Source organism: Arvicanthis niloticus, chromosome 13 (genome assembly GCF_011762505.2).
Source record: "Arvicanthis niloticus isolate mArvNil1 chromosome 13, mArvNil1.pat.X, whole genome shotgun sequence".
In the NCBI taxonomy this organism is placed as follows: domain Eukaryota; kingdom Metazoa; phylum Chordata; class Mammalia; order Rodentia; family Muridae; genus Arvicanthis; species Arvicanthis niloticus.
This window is the reverse complement of record NC_047670.1, coordinates 26,132,071-26,149,601: the sequence shown is the minus strand read 5'-3', so window position 1 is coordinate 26,149,601 and position 17,531 is coordinate 26,132,071. Positions and strand designations below refer to the sequence as shown.

Sequence of the window (17,531 nt, the reverse complement as noted above, 5' to 3'; positions counted from 1 at the left end):
AGATACTCTTTAGGTAGCTGTACTTGACTAAGCCTAGAATCATCTTGTGATGAGGTGATTGGAATCCTGGAGCTTCTCAGCCATCTACCTGGTGAAAGTTTTGTGTCTTCACGGATGTTTTCTGCAGTTTATCCTTTAATACAGGAATAGTGATCTGCAGGACATTATATTTGTCCTTCTGGGTTTGATTGGCTTCTTGCGGTCCTGTAATTTGATATACAGATCTAGTACTTTCTCCAGTTCAGAATTAATCTGCAGACAGTGCAATCATTTTTCCATTCATTACTTCTCCCTACCTTTTGCTACATTTTGTTATGTAGGTCAATCAACAACTGAGGTGATTCCCATCATTCATTTCTTATGTAGTTTAGGAAGATCCCTTTGATGCTTAGTCCTCAGTTGTGCCCCCAGCCCTTTTTTAAACTATAGCTTACTCTTCTCTATGCACCATCATGTCCAGGATTTTTTTCTTGTCTATTTGGTATATTTTGCTTTATTGTTGACTTAGCACACCAGCGCTATGTGGACTAATGGTACCCCCTACCTCACTTCCACATGTCATACCTGAGGCAATCCAAGGAAACAATGAATAATATATGAATATTAGAAGTGGACATTTGTGGGTTAGGGATAGTGTGCTTTGGCTGTTAGTGTTAACTGTCAACTTGTAAAATCTAAAATCACTTGGCAGATGGGCCTCTGACAGAGAGTATTTAACATTATTATGTTAATAAAAACAGGAAAATAACCACTCTCTGCAGTACTCTTTCGGGATGGGATAAGGTTTTTGACTGAGCATGAATCCATCACTCTCTGCTTTCTAACTTTAATGTTATGTTAAAAGCTGGTTCAACACCCTGTTGCTTTGACTCCCTTTCCATGAGAAAGGGTATATTTAAACTGTGGGCCAGAATAATCACTTTCTCCTGAGTTGCTTTTCTCATAATATTTTTTCACAACAGGAAGAGAACTAAGAGGGATAGATAGATGTTCATAGAAGACAGATACCAAGGCAACACCTCATAAATGTATCCAAACAGCATCAACAGCTGAGGACCAAAATTCCAATGTCTGAGGCTATAGTGGACATCATCATTTAAATCACATCTTTCAACAGTCTGAATAAAAAAAATGATATATAGATATAGATAGAACTTTAATTCTAAGCAAAAAACATTTAAAAATGTGACTGTGTAAACTATATCAAACCATTTGACTATGTATTATACTTATATCAGCTCATCATGTTATTTTGCTTAAGTATATATTGTAAAAAAAATAAAAGTTAAAATTTATAACTGAATTTTTTAAAATTTATCAAGAATCAGAGTTATTTTTAAATGATTAGTTTTATACAGCTCTAATCTTATATAAAATGTTGAGTAATTTTTTCCAAAAGCAGGTGGTAGTACTTTTTATAAGAGTACATTTTAATTTAAATAATTCAATGAATATAATAAAAAGAAATTAATTAAGCAAAAATAGAACTCAAAATTATGCAATTAGAAAGATAAAAATAAGGTTATAGAAATGACAAAAGATGGCTTAAGAGATATAGAAAACACATCATCTAATTTTTGTCAACTTCAATATCTAAAGTAAAAGTTTCCACTCTAGGAAACCTACCATTGATTAAGTTAAAGGTGACTGGGCAGAGACTTGTATTACTTCTGCGGTATCCACTGAGGTTTCCTCTGTGATATAAACTAATCAAGAGACTAACTTTCCCTTTACCTAGGCATTGTCCTAAGTGATACAGAAGGAATTATAGTATCTACCTAAAAAAGGCACCTGATTTCTGATGACTGAATATTCTACCAAATGCTTCCTTAATGTCTTCTCTAAAAGGCAGTTTCCAAACTAGTGAAATTGGTAGAAAATTTCAAAACAGCTCTAAGTTTTACACCACACAAATCTCCCAAAATATTTTATCACATTTTTCCAATGCAACTGATAAATATAAGGCTCTTCTTCACTAGCAAACCTGGTCGGTAAGTTTGAGATATTTAACGGTAGGTCTGAAATTCTAATTTTAGTTCTTCTCTACGTGAGCAAAACATAAATAGCAAAGAGTCAAACATACTATGCAAATAGCAAACAGTAGGAACATATTTCCTTTACCAAGGCAACACCTCTTAAATGTATCCAAACAGCATCAACAGCTGAGGACCAAAATTCCAATGTCTGAGCCTATAGTGGACATCATCATTTAAACCACATCTTTCAACAGTCTGAATAAAAAAAATGATATATAGATATAGATAGAACTTTAATTCTAAGCAAAAAACATTTAAAAATGTGACTGTGTAAACTATATACTTTTCATACATTTTACATACGCTGTAGTTGAATTTGAAAACATTTCTTTTTGAGAAATGTCAGATAGCTCTGTATATAATTCTTATATACAGAGATATTAATACCATATTATACATTACTCTTTGTTGAAGTCATCGTTATAGTTGTACACATTTATTCAACATTTTTGGTGCAGATTCTTAATTACTTTGTTTTTCAATGTTAAATATTTAATTTCAATTTAACTATATTTTGAAATGAGCATAGAAACTGTATATAAAATATTTTTGTAAAAGTCAATTCCAAATTATCTGCTATATACTAATGTGTCTCTCAAATTATATTTCTCCAGTTTTGGGAACACATTTTACTATGTTTGAAGAATTCTGCTAGTAAACATAAAATAAACCTGTAACACTAATTATACTCATTGAGATTCAAATTGGCTCTAACATTTTTAAGCTTTACTAGTTAAGGGAAATGGCATACTTTCTTTCCTCTGTTAAGTTTATATATAAAAAAAAAAAGGATGTGGAAATGTATGGAAAACTACTCTCTCCCACATGTACTTTTTATAAAGCCATCCCAAAGTGGATTTGCATTAATCATGCTTAAATCAAAATGAGTGTTCAATAAACAGAAGTCATGCCATTTCATTGAAAATTTAATACAGAAGTTAAAAGATAGCAGGTGAAAACTGGGTGGTAATGTAGTCACTGCACTTTGGATTCTTTGGTGAGATCTGCTGCTATAACATGATATATGCATAGATAGTCTTATATTATTTTTAATTTTCTGCCATTGCCTAAATGTTTGGTTTTCATTACATAGCTGAATATACTTAAGGTGTTTGTTTTTATTTATCACTAGGTCATCCAGATAAACTTTGAAGAATTTGATTTGGAGATTGGCTATGATACATTGACTATTGGTGATGGAGGTGAAGTTGGAGACCCAAGGACTGTGCTTCAGGTGTAAGTAGTCAGTATTTTATAAGTGTCTCACTGTATCAAGAATTGGAGATGTTTACTCACAAGTTATCTTTCAATACTCATGCAACACTACACCACAAATAGCACAGAATGACTTTTGAATGATAACATTGTTATTGTTTTCCCTTTTGTTGAAAACAGATTGTTTTCTCATATAATATATTCCTCTCCTACTCATGCCAGTTAATACCTACCTTTCCTTTTTCTCTGGATCAACCCCTTTTCTGTTTCTCATTAGGAAAGAACAAACTTCTAAGAGGTAATAACCAAACTTGTCAAAATAAAATATAGTAAGATAAATTAAAAAAATCACATCAGGGCTGAACAATACAAACCACCAGAAGGGAAAAAGCCCCAAGAGCAGACACAAGAATCAGAGACCCAGTCATTCATAAAGTCAAGAGAGCCATAAATGCACTAAACTGAGGTAGGAAACGGAGGGGCACATGCTTTTAATTTCAGCACCAAGGAGGCAGAAGCAGGTGGATTTCTGAGTTTGAACCAGACTGGATCTACAGATAGAGTTCCAAAAGAGTGAGGTCTACACAGAGAAACCCTATTTAGAAACAACAACAACAACTACAAAACAAAAGTAAACAGAGAAAAACATAAATAAATAAAAATAATAAAGAACTAAAAGCTATAATATATACTCAGAGGAGAACCTCATCCAGAACAATGTAGATTGTATGTTTGTGGCTTTAGTCTCTGTGATATTTGTTTCAGAGAGCCTTGTTCTCTTGGTAGTATTTTTAACATCAAAGAAGAAAGGATGGCAGGACCAGGAGTAAAAGACTTTACAAGTATAGTTAAAATCCTGTTTTCTACTCTATTAGAGGCAATACTTGAAACCAATTTAATTATCTTGTACACAATGAATATGATCAAGGAGCACATGAAGACAGACCACTTTATCGGGGTCATTAAATAAAAGGCTCATACTTACAAGTAATGATGAATATAGTGTAGCTAAGGACACCTGGGAAATAGAAGTCTGGGTAAAGAATAAAAGCTGTGGGTTGTGCTCTTTCAACCCCAGTAAGTAATCATGTGGAGCATGTTGTTATGCAACAAAAGCAGGCCTTTTAATGCACTCTTCTTAAAAGAGTGAAATAAATATTTTACAAGATTTCTGTTCTCACAATGCAGTTCTCTACTGTCTTTAGTTTGTGCAGTGCATGGGCTTCAGTTCTTCCTATATTTTTTTCTTATTCTGAGAAATAGCATCAATATTTAAAAATTGAATATGAAACCACACTTTGTCCTGTTTTCTTCTGTTTACCATTGGTAAATATTCCTCTTATAAACAAAATACTTCTGAGGAAATACAATTCCTTTCTTCTATTGCAATGGACAGTAACATAACTTTGTTGGTGGCCATCTCCAAGCCCTCTAAGAGAAGCTCAGTAATTGGCTAACAGACTTTACATTAAAAAGACTGTTTCAGCTCCTGCAGTCCTCTTCCTAACTTCCCCATTAGTGTCCCCTCGCTCAGTCCAATGTTTGGCTGTGTATACTCATACTTATATTGTTCTGTCTCTGGCAGAGCCTCTCAGAGGACACCTATACCAGATTTCTGTCAGTAAGTGCTTCTTGGCATTAGCAATAGTGTCTGGGTAGGAGCTGAAAGGGTTTGCAACCTCATAGAATGAACAACAATATCAACCAACCAGACCCACCAAAGCTCCCAGGGACTAAACCACCAACCAAAGAGTACATAGTGGTACCCATGTATTCAGCTTGATACGTAGCAGAGGATTGTCTTATCTGGAATCACTGGGAGGAGAACCCCTTGGTCCTGTGGAGGCTTGATGACGCATGACAGGAGAAGGCTAGGCTGCTGAAGCAGGAGTGAGTGGGCAGGTGGGGGAGCACTCTCATAGAGGTGGGGGGGAGGAGAGGATAGGAGGCTTGTGGAGGAAAAATTGGGAGGGGGGATAACATTTGAAATGTAAATAAGTAAAATAGCCAATAAAAATTGTGGGAAAAAGAGAGTTTCAGTTCAAAAACACTTTTACTAGACAACTTACTGCTTTTTAAAATTATAAATTAAATATTATTGCATAGTACTCTCCTTTCCCTTTCCTTTCAGTATTTTATTTCATGCCTTGTTTTTCTTTAATTTTATTGTTACATATATGTATAAATATATAAATATATAAATACAGCCTAATGAGTCTGTTATGTGATGGTTGTATTGTTGTATGATATCAGGGCAGATCACTTAGAATTAAATGACAAATTTAGAGGGTTATAATTGTGGGAGATGTAGTCTTCCACTCTCAGCATTCTTTATGTGCCTATGGTTCTTCATTTAGGGATGGGGACCCAAAACATTTACTCCTCCTGTGAGAGCATGTGTAGAAAGAAGTATTGTCATGGGTGTTGGTTCCCTGTCATTTCTAGGATATATGAAATCACAGCAGACTTAGTAATCATCTGTCTGGCTCTCATAATTTTTTCTTCCCTTTCATGATGTTCCCTGAGCCTTTGATGCAGAAGTTCTGTTGTAGATGCATACACTGTGGTTAAGCATTTCATGGTCATTTGTTCTCTGTATTTTGATCCATGTAGTTTTCTGTGATAGTCTCAATCTCTAAAACACAATGCTTCCTTGATGAGAACTATACTTATCTGTGTATATAAGGATAATGATTTACAATGCATTTAGAGATTATGCTGGTTTATAAAAGTTATATGCACAGGTCTTTCTTTAAGATTCATGACCTCTCTAGACATAGGAAGTTGACTAGATTTCGAATACCAGGCATTTATCTCCTGTTGAGTGGAGTTAAAATCCAGTTAGTGCTGGACACTCCCAAGAAAGGCTTTACCCTTGGATACAGGCTTTACCCCTATATATGACTATTGATTGCTTCCTTCTCTTAGCAGCATGTATAGTACCTACTTCAGGCCCCATAAAACCCAGTTCTCAGTGAAGAGGCTTTAAAGTCTTATCCATATCTAATGCCCCAATTCTTATGTTCACAGTGCATAGTGTCTCCAGCAATAGGGACTTGCTTTCAATCTCTGGAATGCAACAGGGACAACAGTAATATTCTAAAATTTTTTTATTTTTTTTTAACTTCCTTCACCAATAACTTTAAAATGCCATTCTTGGCACCCAGCTGGCACAATGTCAACCAAATTAGCTTAAGGATATATATATATATATATATATATATATATATATATATATATATATATATAAAATTTATTTATATATGTGCACTTAAAAAGAAATCTTCACATATCCATTCAAACATTATGCACATATATACATGCCTTTATACAAATGCACAGAACACCTAATTACATGTACATAAAAATCTGTCTATATACATGTATATATACACTTAGACATTCATACATATATTCATATAAAAATAAACACACAAAGCACATAAACACATGCACATGAAATATATATATATATATATATATGTATATATATATATATATACACACACACACACACACACATATTCTATTCCTATAGAACTCAAAGTTCACAGCTCATACACTAGTACATATACACATGCACCCACAATGGACATATACACATTGTCTTTTGGTTCCAAAATTGAATTAATGTGCTGTCATCTAAGTTTCTTTATCATAATGACAAATATATAATTTTGGTTCTCACAATTACTTAAGTTTAAAATGAGAATACTCAGTATGCAATTTTAATCCTTGACCATAAATATGAAAATTATAGAATACTCACTTTTTGTAGAGCTTCATCTTATTTTTGTGTTTATCTATTATAAAAAGTCTGGTAATTTCAGTGGAAAAACCAATTTTTTATTTGCCATTGTTTGCTTTATGTATATGTTCATTTATTACATTCAAATAATTTTTAAAATGTTTTAGTTGCTATTTTCACCCAGGAATAACTATACTACAGCAGACACTACAAAAGAAAAGACAAAAAAATGGAAAAACTATGGAATAAGTATCTAAATAGACTATCTTTGTTCTCAGAAGTTTGAACAATCAACAGGTAAAGAGCACAATGCATGTGCAAACATTTTTTCATCAAATTTAATGACAAGGATCATTATACTTAAATATTATAGTTTGAAATGGCCAGTAAATTAAAACTTTTAAAATCCATGTGCAATGATGATTTCAAATCTACAATTACTGATTTCTTATCTACATGAGTCAACTATCCATTATCCTTTCAGGACGTTGATCCCTTATAAAATGTTACTGTCAAATGCCGTTTCAGGATATTTGAAAAACTATTTTTTTAGCAGTCAGTATCTTCAGTGAATTGCAGGTATGGCAGAAATAACAAATGACTCCCTTTTCATAGCAGGGTAGGAGAAACTATTGAATGCATTTTCATAAAAAGCAATAGCTACATGTTTATATGACACGAAGAAAATTGCTGGGATATAGAATGGCTGCTGCTCCCTAATGGGTGTAACAAAATGCTTTGAGTGAATACAGAGATCAGGCATTGAGCCTAATAGATATTTAATAGATCCTGCCTTTATTTCAGTTTCTATTTCAGAGCTTAAGGAAGATTTCTGAGTGCATTTAGCTGGGGTTTTTATGCTTTCATTTCACATAAATGGACTAACCGGGAGGTTTAAAGCACAGCACGAATACATACTCAGGCTACTAAGTTTCTAAATAAACATATATTGAAGACCATTTAGTCACAATGAATTCAAAATTGTACATTAAAAATATGTGAAGAACCAATTGAAAGCTTTATTTGAATGACCTAAGGCTCCTGATTCGGCCCTCTAATATTCTTTAGTGTCAGGGAAAGAAGTTAGATACAGGTTGCTCAAAACAGCAGGGAGTACTGGAATTTAAATCAAGTCCTTTGGAAAAAATTATTTACTGAAGTTGCATGTAAAGGACAGTTTTGAGGGAGATATCTGCTGATCAAAAACACAATTAAAAATAAAGTCACTAATAAGTACAGTGAATCCTTCCCACAAAATAGAGCAAAGATGAAATAGTTCTTCTACTAAATACAGATTAAAGCAGACTGTGATGTGTATCATAGGAAATCTTCTAAGCAGACTCCACCAAAGAAAAATAACTCTCACTCTTTCATAAAGGCAGGTAGAGGTAATCCATCACACATGAGTTACCTGTCCTGATTCAGGCAAAAAAAATGCAATTGTACCTGTTCTGTGGCAAGCTGGAAGTAAAATCCTGGAGCCCTTTGTCTGGCTAAAACTGGCATAGGAGCTGGAAGATATATTTCTTCCTCCCAGTTTCTGCATCAGAGAGTTGGCTTGAAGGCAAAAGACACTGCTGCCATGAAAAATTTTTAGAAGTTAGTGAACTTTTTAGAAACCTTTACAAGAAAAACATAGGAGTTATCATTTCCAGTTTTCTAAATCTAACATGATGGATATATGGGAGTTTGATATTTATACTTTCACTACAAGTACAGGTTTCATTAGTTCGTGATGTTTACCCTTCAACTAGGGGTGAATGGGAAATCAGGAAATACAAGATCAGTAGAAAAGTAAGTAGCAGGGGATTAACTTACCATGTGAGTTCTACATAATTCATAACTGACAAATACACAATGAAGTGCAGTATATAAGAACAATTTGAATGTTTACCAGGACATAGAAGGCTGGCATGCTGGATACAATGTAATGAATGCACATAGTATATTTGTAGGTCATACATAGATTTCAAGCTGAGTCAAATAGCTTTCTATTTTGAATTTGTGCCTTTAGTAAGTCTGTTTTCTCTATTTCTCCTTCGATATGAAATCTCTTTCCAAATCCTAATCTCTGAGTTACTCATTTGATTTCATGCTTACTTAACACCTGGTTCCTATTCAATTGTATGACACACTTTTAATGACAGAAGAAATATGAAGCAGTTTTCCTTTCAGTAGTTCAAAAACAGCACATTACTGAATGTGCATTATTGACTTGGAGTGGCATTTATGCTCTGTCTTATAAGAAGGTAGTTCTTTTAAATAAAATCATTAGCAATAGAACATGTGTCACCCATCCTCTTAGTTAAGCATTGCTATTTCTGTGATGAACAGCATGACCAAAAGTAATGTGAAGAGCAAAGGGTTTATTTCCTTATCCTTCATATCCCAGTTTATTATCAACAGAAGTCAGGACAGGAACAGAAGTCACAACCATGGCAAGAAACTGAAGGCAGGAGCTGATGTGAACGCCATGGGAAGTACAGTTTACTTGTTTGCTCATGACTTGTTCAGTCGGTTGAGCAGGAACTCAGGTCCACCAGCCCAATGATTGTACCACCTCAAATGGGTTGAACCGTCCCTCATTAATGGCTCATTACAATCTAACAGATACATTTTCTTAATTGAGCTTCCCTCCTCTCAGCTGACATTAGCTTCTGTCAAGTTGACATAAAATTATCCAGAACACTCACTGTAAGAGTATTAGTTAAAGCATCCTGTGTTCACTATGAGAATTACAAAGTTACAGTATATTACTTGGAGCTTTGTTGCTTTGCACAGCATTCTGATAGTTCTCAAGAAAAATCTACAACAAAGTTCTGTGAAATTTAAAGATTAAAATGATATACACTTTTTTGGAGACTAAAAATACTGAAAGATCTTTATAGATCCACTTTCCCTTTTTAGTTCAAAGGGAAGTATAAAGCTCTCTGATGCTCTAGTAATCTTGCCTTGGGGATGTGGAAGGTATAACCTAGTTAAACACATGAAATAGTACTTTTAAATTATAAAGCTTGATCACTAAATTGTGTGTTTTATCCTTTATGTTATATCAGTACATAGCTGTGTATGCTAGACAGTTCTATTTTTTTCTAACACAGAATGTATTGATGGATACCTCTTTCACAATTTGCATGCAGAGGATACTTTAGTAATTCATTTTTCTCTTCTTCTTCTTCTTCAATCTCTTTTTCAGGCTGACTGGAAGCTTTGTGCCAGACCTGATAGTGAGCATGAGAAGCCAAATGTGGCTGCATCTTCAGACAGATGAAAGTGTTGGATCTGTTGGCTTCAAGGTTAACTACAAAGGTAAGAATAAATTTCTTCTGCAGAAAATATGTTATCATAATACAACCAAAGAATATTTTTAAATTCTGATTTAATTGCTTCTACAAAGAGTACGAAAATGTGTTTTCTATAATTCGATGAACAATATATTTAAAAAGAAATCATTTTCTTTACCACTGTCAATGTTGATATTGCATATCTTTAAATAAATTAAGTTTTCCTTTAAATCATGTCTGTTATTCATACCTCATTTCTCACCCTATGCTTCAGTCATACTGGAATATCAACCTTCCACAGACTAGAAAGTGAATTTAAGCTCTTTAAATAATTTGCCTATCAAAGCAGCTGTTATTAAATGATTAAAGGTATTTGTAAATGAGTTAAATCCTCAAAATTCTCGAGTGCTCATTTGTTTTAATCTATGAAGTTAGAGTTAGAGTGTTAGTATTGAAATTCACTTTCAAATAAGACAGATGCTTCAATGTGTTTTTAAATTACTACTGCCCATTTCAGTAACATGGATAAGAATTAACTGCATATGAATGTAAAAACTCTTCTAGTTTCATTTAGATTAGACAAATGTAGTTTAAATCAGAAACATTTGAATAGTTACTGAACTTTGATTAAACTCAACATAGACACACAATATACATAGATATGAAAAGGTAAAATTCTACATGAGTTAGAAATCTAGAAAGGTACATGTGAATGAGACTAATAAATGTGGCATATCTTGAATTTGTTATTACTATTGTGGCAAAATAATTATTCTCTATCTTATCAATTAACAATGACTGTGATTTTTTTTCTTAACTTGCATAATAATTTCAATCAACTTCCCTTTCCAAGCACTGCCATTGCGTTGTGTCTGGACATGTGAAATAAATGCAAGGTGTTGTCTGGGAGACTGAACACATTCATTTTGTAATTTTTATTTGTAACTAAATTTAGTACTATATTAATTTGAAGAGTTCTGGAAACCTGTATAAATGTCAGTCGAATAAAAAAGGTACACTTGTCTGTGGTTTAAAATACATTCCTGCAGCAGTTAAAATACACATTTTTCTAAATAACTAAATCAAATTTACAAACAGGAAAGAAATAGAAAGCTTATGCTGAAATTACTTGGATTTTCCTTTCCATTTCACTTTAAATAGAGAAGCGAGGCAAGCATCCTTGCTTTCTTTTAATTTTTCATCATTTTTTCCAACACTGTGAAAGGTATTTGTCATAAAATCTATAGTTGGTTAAACCTCAGAAACTATATTAATCATTAATGGCAATGCTTCAACAAGAAAGTTATTGAAACTTGGGATGAGGTTGTAGTGGCAGGGGATTCTATCGACCTTTCTAGAATTCTCTTCCCAACTGCTGTTCAAGGGTAGAGGTTCAGTGTAAAGGAGCTCAACTCAGCATTGTTTTCCTCTTTTTCTTTGGGATTCAACAATAGTGCTTAAAAGTTTTTCAAAGGATCTGCATATATGTCAATTATTGAATGTGCTGTTGACTATAAAGACACTTTCCCCCTCAAGATCATAATTTAGTGATGAAGCTTAAAATCTACACAAGAATTCATGCATAAATATCCACAGGTAAGATGCATTGGAAATCAATCCAAGAAATTCTAATTGAAAATTCATCTTATATTTCTCCCACACTTCTACCCAGTTTCTTCCAGTCTACCCTACTCATTCCCAAGGGTGATTTTCCAATTCTTTCCTTTTATCCTTGTCTCCAAACTCTGATTTAACAAGATTATATGTTATTTCTGTATTTACTATTCTGTCTTTCAATACAATCCAGATTATATATGACTTTGTTCGTATTTTAACCCATTACTTTGTACACTCCTTTTTAAACCAAGTTAAAACATTTTTAATGTCTACCTTAACTCTACTTTCAAAAGTAACCACTGCCTCTTTGAAAAGTGCTATGAAAATGAGTACTGTATAAACAGATATATATATATATATATATATATATATATATATATATATATATATATATATATAAAACCAACCTTATAGTCCCATTATCAAACATCCAGCTACAACATCCTAAGTGTTCATTCAATAAAGGCTGTCCAAATGATTTTCCTATGTATATAATTTAAATAAAGTAAAATATTTTTTAAAAGTGTGTTTTCCTGTGATGTTTTCTACAGTGAAAATGTCATTCTAATTGCCTATTATTTAACTTCAAAACAAACTAAAAGCCTACTTCATTTTACATAGTTTTAAATTTTGGAGTGCACTAGCAACCTCACCTACTAAAACATATTTGTAATTACCATATTCTCTGTGGAGTAGTATGTTGGTTCTAAATGAAGGTCTGCTAAAACCTTTCAGATTTTGTCTAAATATGTCTTTTATTCTGTGTGATAGCATTAAAAACACATCTTACCTTAGACATACATTTCATAAAGAAAAAAGCTTCTGTATTTAAAATGTTAATTTTTTGAGAATTTCTTAGATTATGTTTATTATAATTACCACTCTGCCAACTTCTCTAAATAGTACTCCCCTCCCCCGTTCCATATACACAATGAACTTTGAATCCTTAGCTGTTTTGTTTTGATTGTTTGTTTATTATCTTTCCAGTCTAGTTAGTACTGTTTATAAATATTTTGGTGTGAAGTCATCCATTCGTGTGGTCTATCTGCCAGGAAGTACACATTCACCCTCTCCTTTTATTAAAAGTAGATTACTTTCTTATACAATATATCTGGATGTCAATTTCCTCTTCTTCAGTTCCTCTGAATTCCTCCTCAACTCCTCTCTCATGTGGACCCACGTCTTTTCTGTTTCTCAGTAGAAAAAAACAGGCCTCAAAATGATAACAATAAAACATAACAAAATAAAATATCATGAGAAAAGATTAAAAACATCATATTGAAGTTGGAAAAGGCAAACCAACAGGAATAAAAGCGCCCAAGAGAAGGCAGTAGAATCAGAGAACCTCTTTTTCACATACTCAGAATAAAATTACTAAATTGAAAGCTATAATATATAGACACAGGACCTGGTGCAGATAGAGGTCAGACCTATGTTTGCTGCATCAGCCTCTGTGAGTTCATATGAGCTTTGCTCAGCTAATTTAAAAGACCTTTTTTTGCTGGTTTCCATCATTCCTTCTATCTCCTCCATTCTTTCCTCCACCTCTTCCAAGGGGTTCTCTGAACTTCAAGGGAAGGGATTTGATGAAGACCTCCCATGTAGAATTATGTGATTCAAAGTCTCTCCTCTCTCACTGTATAATGTCTAGTGGTGGGTTTCTGTTCTTGTTCCCATTTTCTACAAGAGGAGAATTCTTTGATGAAAACTGCATAAGGTGCTGATCTATGAGTATAACAAAATATCATCAGGAGTCATTCGATCACCCATTTTTTTTTTTTTAAAGATCAGTATTATTTTGTTTTAAGACAGGTCACTTGGCTATCTAGTCTTTGGTTCTCAGTCACCCAAGTAGAACCAGATATGAGTTCTGTCTTATAAGATGGGCATTAAATAAAATTAGATGTTGGTTGTACCAATAGGCTTTGTGCTACATGTTTCCTAGCATGTTTTGTAGGCAGGACAACATTGTTGATCAAAGTTTTGTGGCTGTGTTGATGTTTATGTTTCCCCATTGGCAGCCTGCAGAATACTTTCTTATACCAAAGACCCTAGCATGAAGGGATGAAGCTGCTAGGTAGGCACCAGCTTGATGACTCCGTGTCCAAAGAATTGTATGAGCAAGAAGAGAATAAATGTTTCCAATCAGTAAAATAGAAATGAAGTGTGTGTGTGTGTGTGTGTGTGTGTGTGTGTGTGTGTGTGTGTGTGAGCAGCTAAGGCTAATTTAAAATTTTCAAGTATCATCACAGAACACTAATATAAAAAGCATTGAGTAAAATTCCACCACAACCTTTAGAAATTAAATATATTAGTTTCTCATTATCAATAGTGTCTAAGTATCTTAAACTGTAGTAACGAGTAATGCCTCATTTAAACCATGATTCAAGATACAACATTAGATGTTCCATCTGGAAAACAAAACCTTTGTTGTTTATATTTCCCTAATGGCTGTAGAAACATTAATTCTGTTTGTTTATTTTTCTATTGTAATTATTTCTAATACATATTAACCAGACAGGGAGCAAATAAAACAGTTCTACCTAATGGCCATATTAGTCTCTATTAACAGTGCATGACTTTAGAGATGTATTTTCATCTTCATCTTTGAAACATGAAAAATTATCAAAGGATAATGAATATTTATCCAGGTTCTTGTATATCTCCATCTTTTAGCCTAAATTAACTCATTAGGTTTCATTAAAATTGCAAGAGGTGAGAACTATTACTCATTTTTTTTTACATATGAAACGCCTAAGATGTAAGCACTATAAGAACTTCACTTTGCGCAGTAACTGATGCCATTCTCTCACAAATGTGAACATGCAATTATTCATGGCATATATGAGTGAAGGACAAAAGAATGAGTGAACAAGTATAAGTCATTAACCTACCACAGAGCAGAGACAAAATTCTAACTTTGCTAACTTCATGCTGTCTTCTGTTGTCGAATAATACATCCCAGGTGAACTTGAAGGAGTTTTGGAAGCAGGTACTGCAGATGCTAATCGGTGAGAATCACCTACGGAATACTAAAAGTGTCATCTTAAATTCATGATGATCCATTGTATCATCAAATACATAAAAATATAACATGTGCACATGCAGTGCACATGTACCCATACCCATGACAGAAATCTAACACATTTTTGATGGGAAATTATGATTTTAAAAATGTCCTTGTGGGGCAGGAGAGAAGGCTCAGCAGTTAAAAGCACTGACTGCTCTTCCAGAGGTACTGAGTTCAATTCCCAACAACCACATTGTGGCTTACAACCATCTGTAATGGGATCTGATGCCCTCTTCTGCTGTGTTTGAAGACAGCTACAGTGTACTCATAAAAGAAATAAACATGTCTTCAAAAAAATGTCCTTGGGAGTTACCTGATTTTTTTAAAATGCAACATTTATAGTATTCTAGAATTCATAATATCTCCTTTTAGAAATTAGATAATAAGCTGCTTTATTCATATTTAGCTGTATAGCAGCACTCTTCAAGAGCACGAACTAGTAGTTACAAAGTTATGAACTTTGGTAAGTAAGTATATGGTGTTCTGATACCACTGTTGTCACCCTTCAAATGTCTGATAATTTCACAGTTACACTATGGGTAATATAGTTGATGTGGATCTGGTTTGGCAAGTTTTTAAAGATCATATGTCTACTACATTGAATAGTATATTATGATTCTGTTTTTATAAACTGTGACCTCAAATCCTCTATATTTCTATAAATCTTACAAGTAGTTTAAACTTATTTAGACATCTAAATTTTGAAATAGCTTTTAACTAAAGTGCATGGTGAGAGCTTAAAATTTTGATGATGGCAGTTGGTTTTGGAGATGACCCATAATTTTGAAATGGCTTTTTTTCATTAAAAGTGGCTTATTTTTAAATATTTAGATTCATTAAGTTTTATGGTTTGAAGTGAACTCAGTGTCTCTTGGCTCAGTGAACAACAAGTGAGTAGAAGCGACATTTTTTGCTTAAATCTGAATCTTTTACTAATTAGGACACATGCTGGTGATGAGATGGATTAACAGCAAAAGTTTTGAAAGTATATATTACAGGTTTTAACCTGAAGTTAAGTTTAAATAGAACTAAAAACTTTTACTATAAAATGTCTACTTAGTGATGAAAATGTTCATTTTTTTCTGTCTTTCTTTCTTCCTCCATGCCTCCCTCCCTCCCCCTTCCTTCCTTCCTTCCTTCCTTCCTTCCTTCCTTCCTTCCTTCCTTCCTTCCTTCTTTCCTTCCTTCCTTCCTTTCCTTCTTTCATTTTTACATCCCAACCAGTGTTTCTGTCCCTGCTTGCCCCCTATATTCCCCTAGCCATCCTCTCACAACCTCTTCTATTTCCCTTCAGAAAAGAGGAGACCACCCATGAATATTGACAAGCTATAGCATATCCAGTTGCAGTAAGACTAGGCAACTCGTCTCCTATTAAGTCTGGACTAGGTAACCAAGTAAAAGGAAAGGGTCCCAAATGCCAACAAAAGAGTCAAAGACAGCCTCTGCTTCTACTGTATAGTTTGGACTATACAACTATACAACTGCAACATATATGCATAGGGCCTGGATCAGTGCAATATAGGCTCACTGGTTGTTGGGTCCGTTTCCATAAGACACTAGGAGACCAAATTAGTTGATTCTGTGTGTTTTCCTATGGTGTTCTTGATACCTTTGTCTCCTACAATCCATCCTCCTCAACTTCTGCAGGATTCCCAAAGCACCATATAGTGTTTGTCTGTGAATCTCTGTATCTGTTTCTATCAGTTACTGGGTAAAGCCTCTCCAATGACAATTGGGCTAGGCAGCAATCTATGAATATACCAGATCATTAGGAATAATTTCATTGACTTTTTCCTCAGTTGTGCATTGTTCTTTCTAAGTCTCTGGGCTATCCTGGATCCCCAGGCAGTGTCCTCCCGCTCATGGTTGAGGTTTCAATCTCAATGAGTCATAGTCTTCATCCCAGAGGTAGTGGGATTGTTCAACATATGATAATCTGTCAGTGCCATCCACCATTTGAAGAAATTCAAAGAAAAAATACAAATGAATATATAATTAGGTAATGAAAATGCTTTTGAAAAAAATCCAACATGATTTCATGCTAAAAGGCTGGAGCTATCCAGGAAACAAGGGATACCTAAACATAATAAAGGTAATTTACAGCAAGCCTACAGCCAACATCAAATTAAAGGGAGAGAAACTTAAAGCAATTCCACTAAAACAAGGCACTAGAAAAGGCTGTATACTCTCCCTGTGTCTCTATTCAGCATAGTACTTGAAGTATTATCTAAAGCAAAAATATAGCTAAAGGAAATCAAAGGGAGATATAAATTTGAAAGGAAGAAGTCAAAGATGATAAGATAGTATACATTAGTGACCTTAAATATTCCACCAGGGTACTTTCTACAGCTGATATGCATCTTCAGAGAAATGGCTGGATACAAAATTAACTCAAAAACAAAAAAAATAAAACAGCCAGCAACCCTCCTATATAACAGATGAATGATAAAGGGGCAGAGAAAGAAAATATTAAATTTTAACTCATCAAATAAGGTTTTGGGAGGTCTACTGGAACAAGAGATATATATGCCTTATATTCTCATTTTCATTCTCTGCAGTAG

At 33.8% G+C, this 17,531-nt stretch overlaps 1 protein-coding gene across 1 annotated transcript in view; it reads left to right on the top strand.

The window, feature by feature from the left end:
• Csmd3 (CUB and Sushi multiple domains 3) overlaps positions 1-17,531 on the top strand; it is a 942,208-nt gene that overhangs the window by 423,580 nt on the left and 501,097 nt on the right. Inside the window, 2 exon segments of the mRNA XM_076912208.1 lie at positions 3,169-3,272; positions 10,196-10,308. Coding sequence (XP_076768323.1) covers positions 3,169-3,272; positions 10,196-10,308 — 217 coding nt within the window.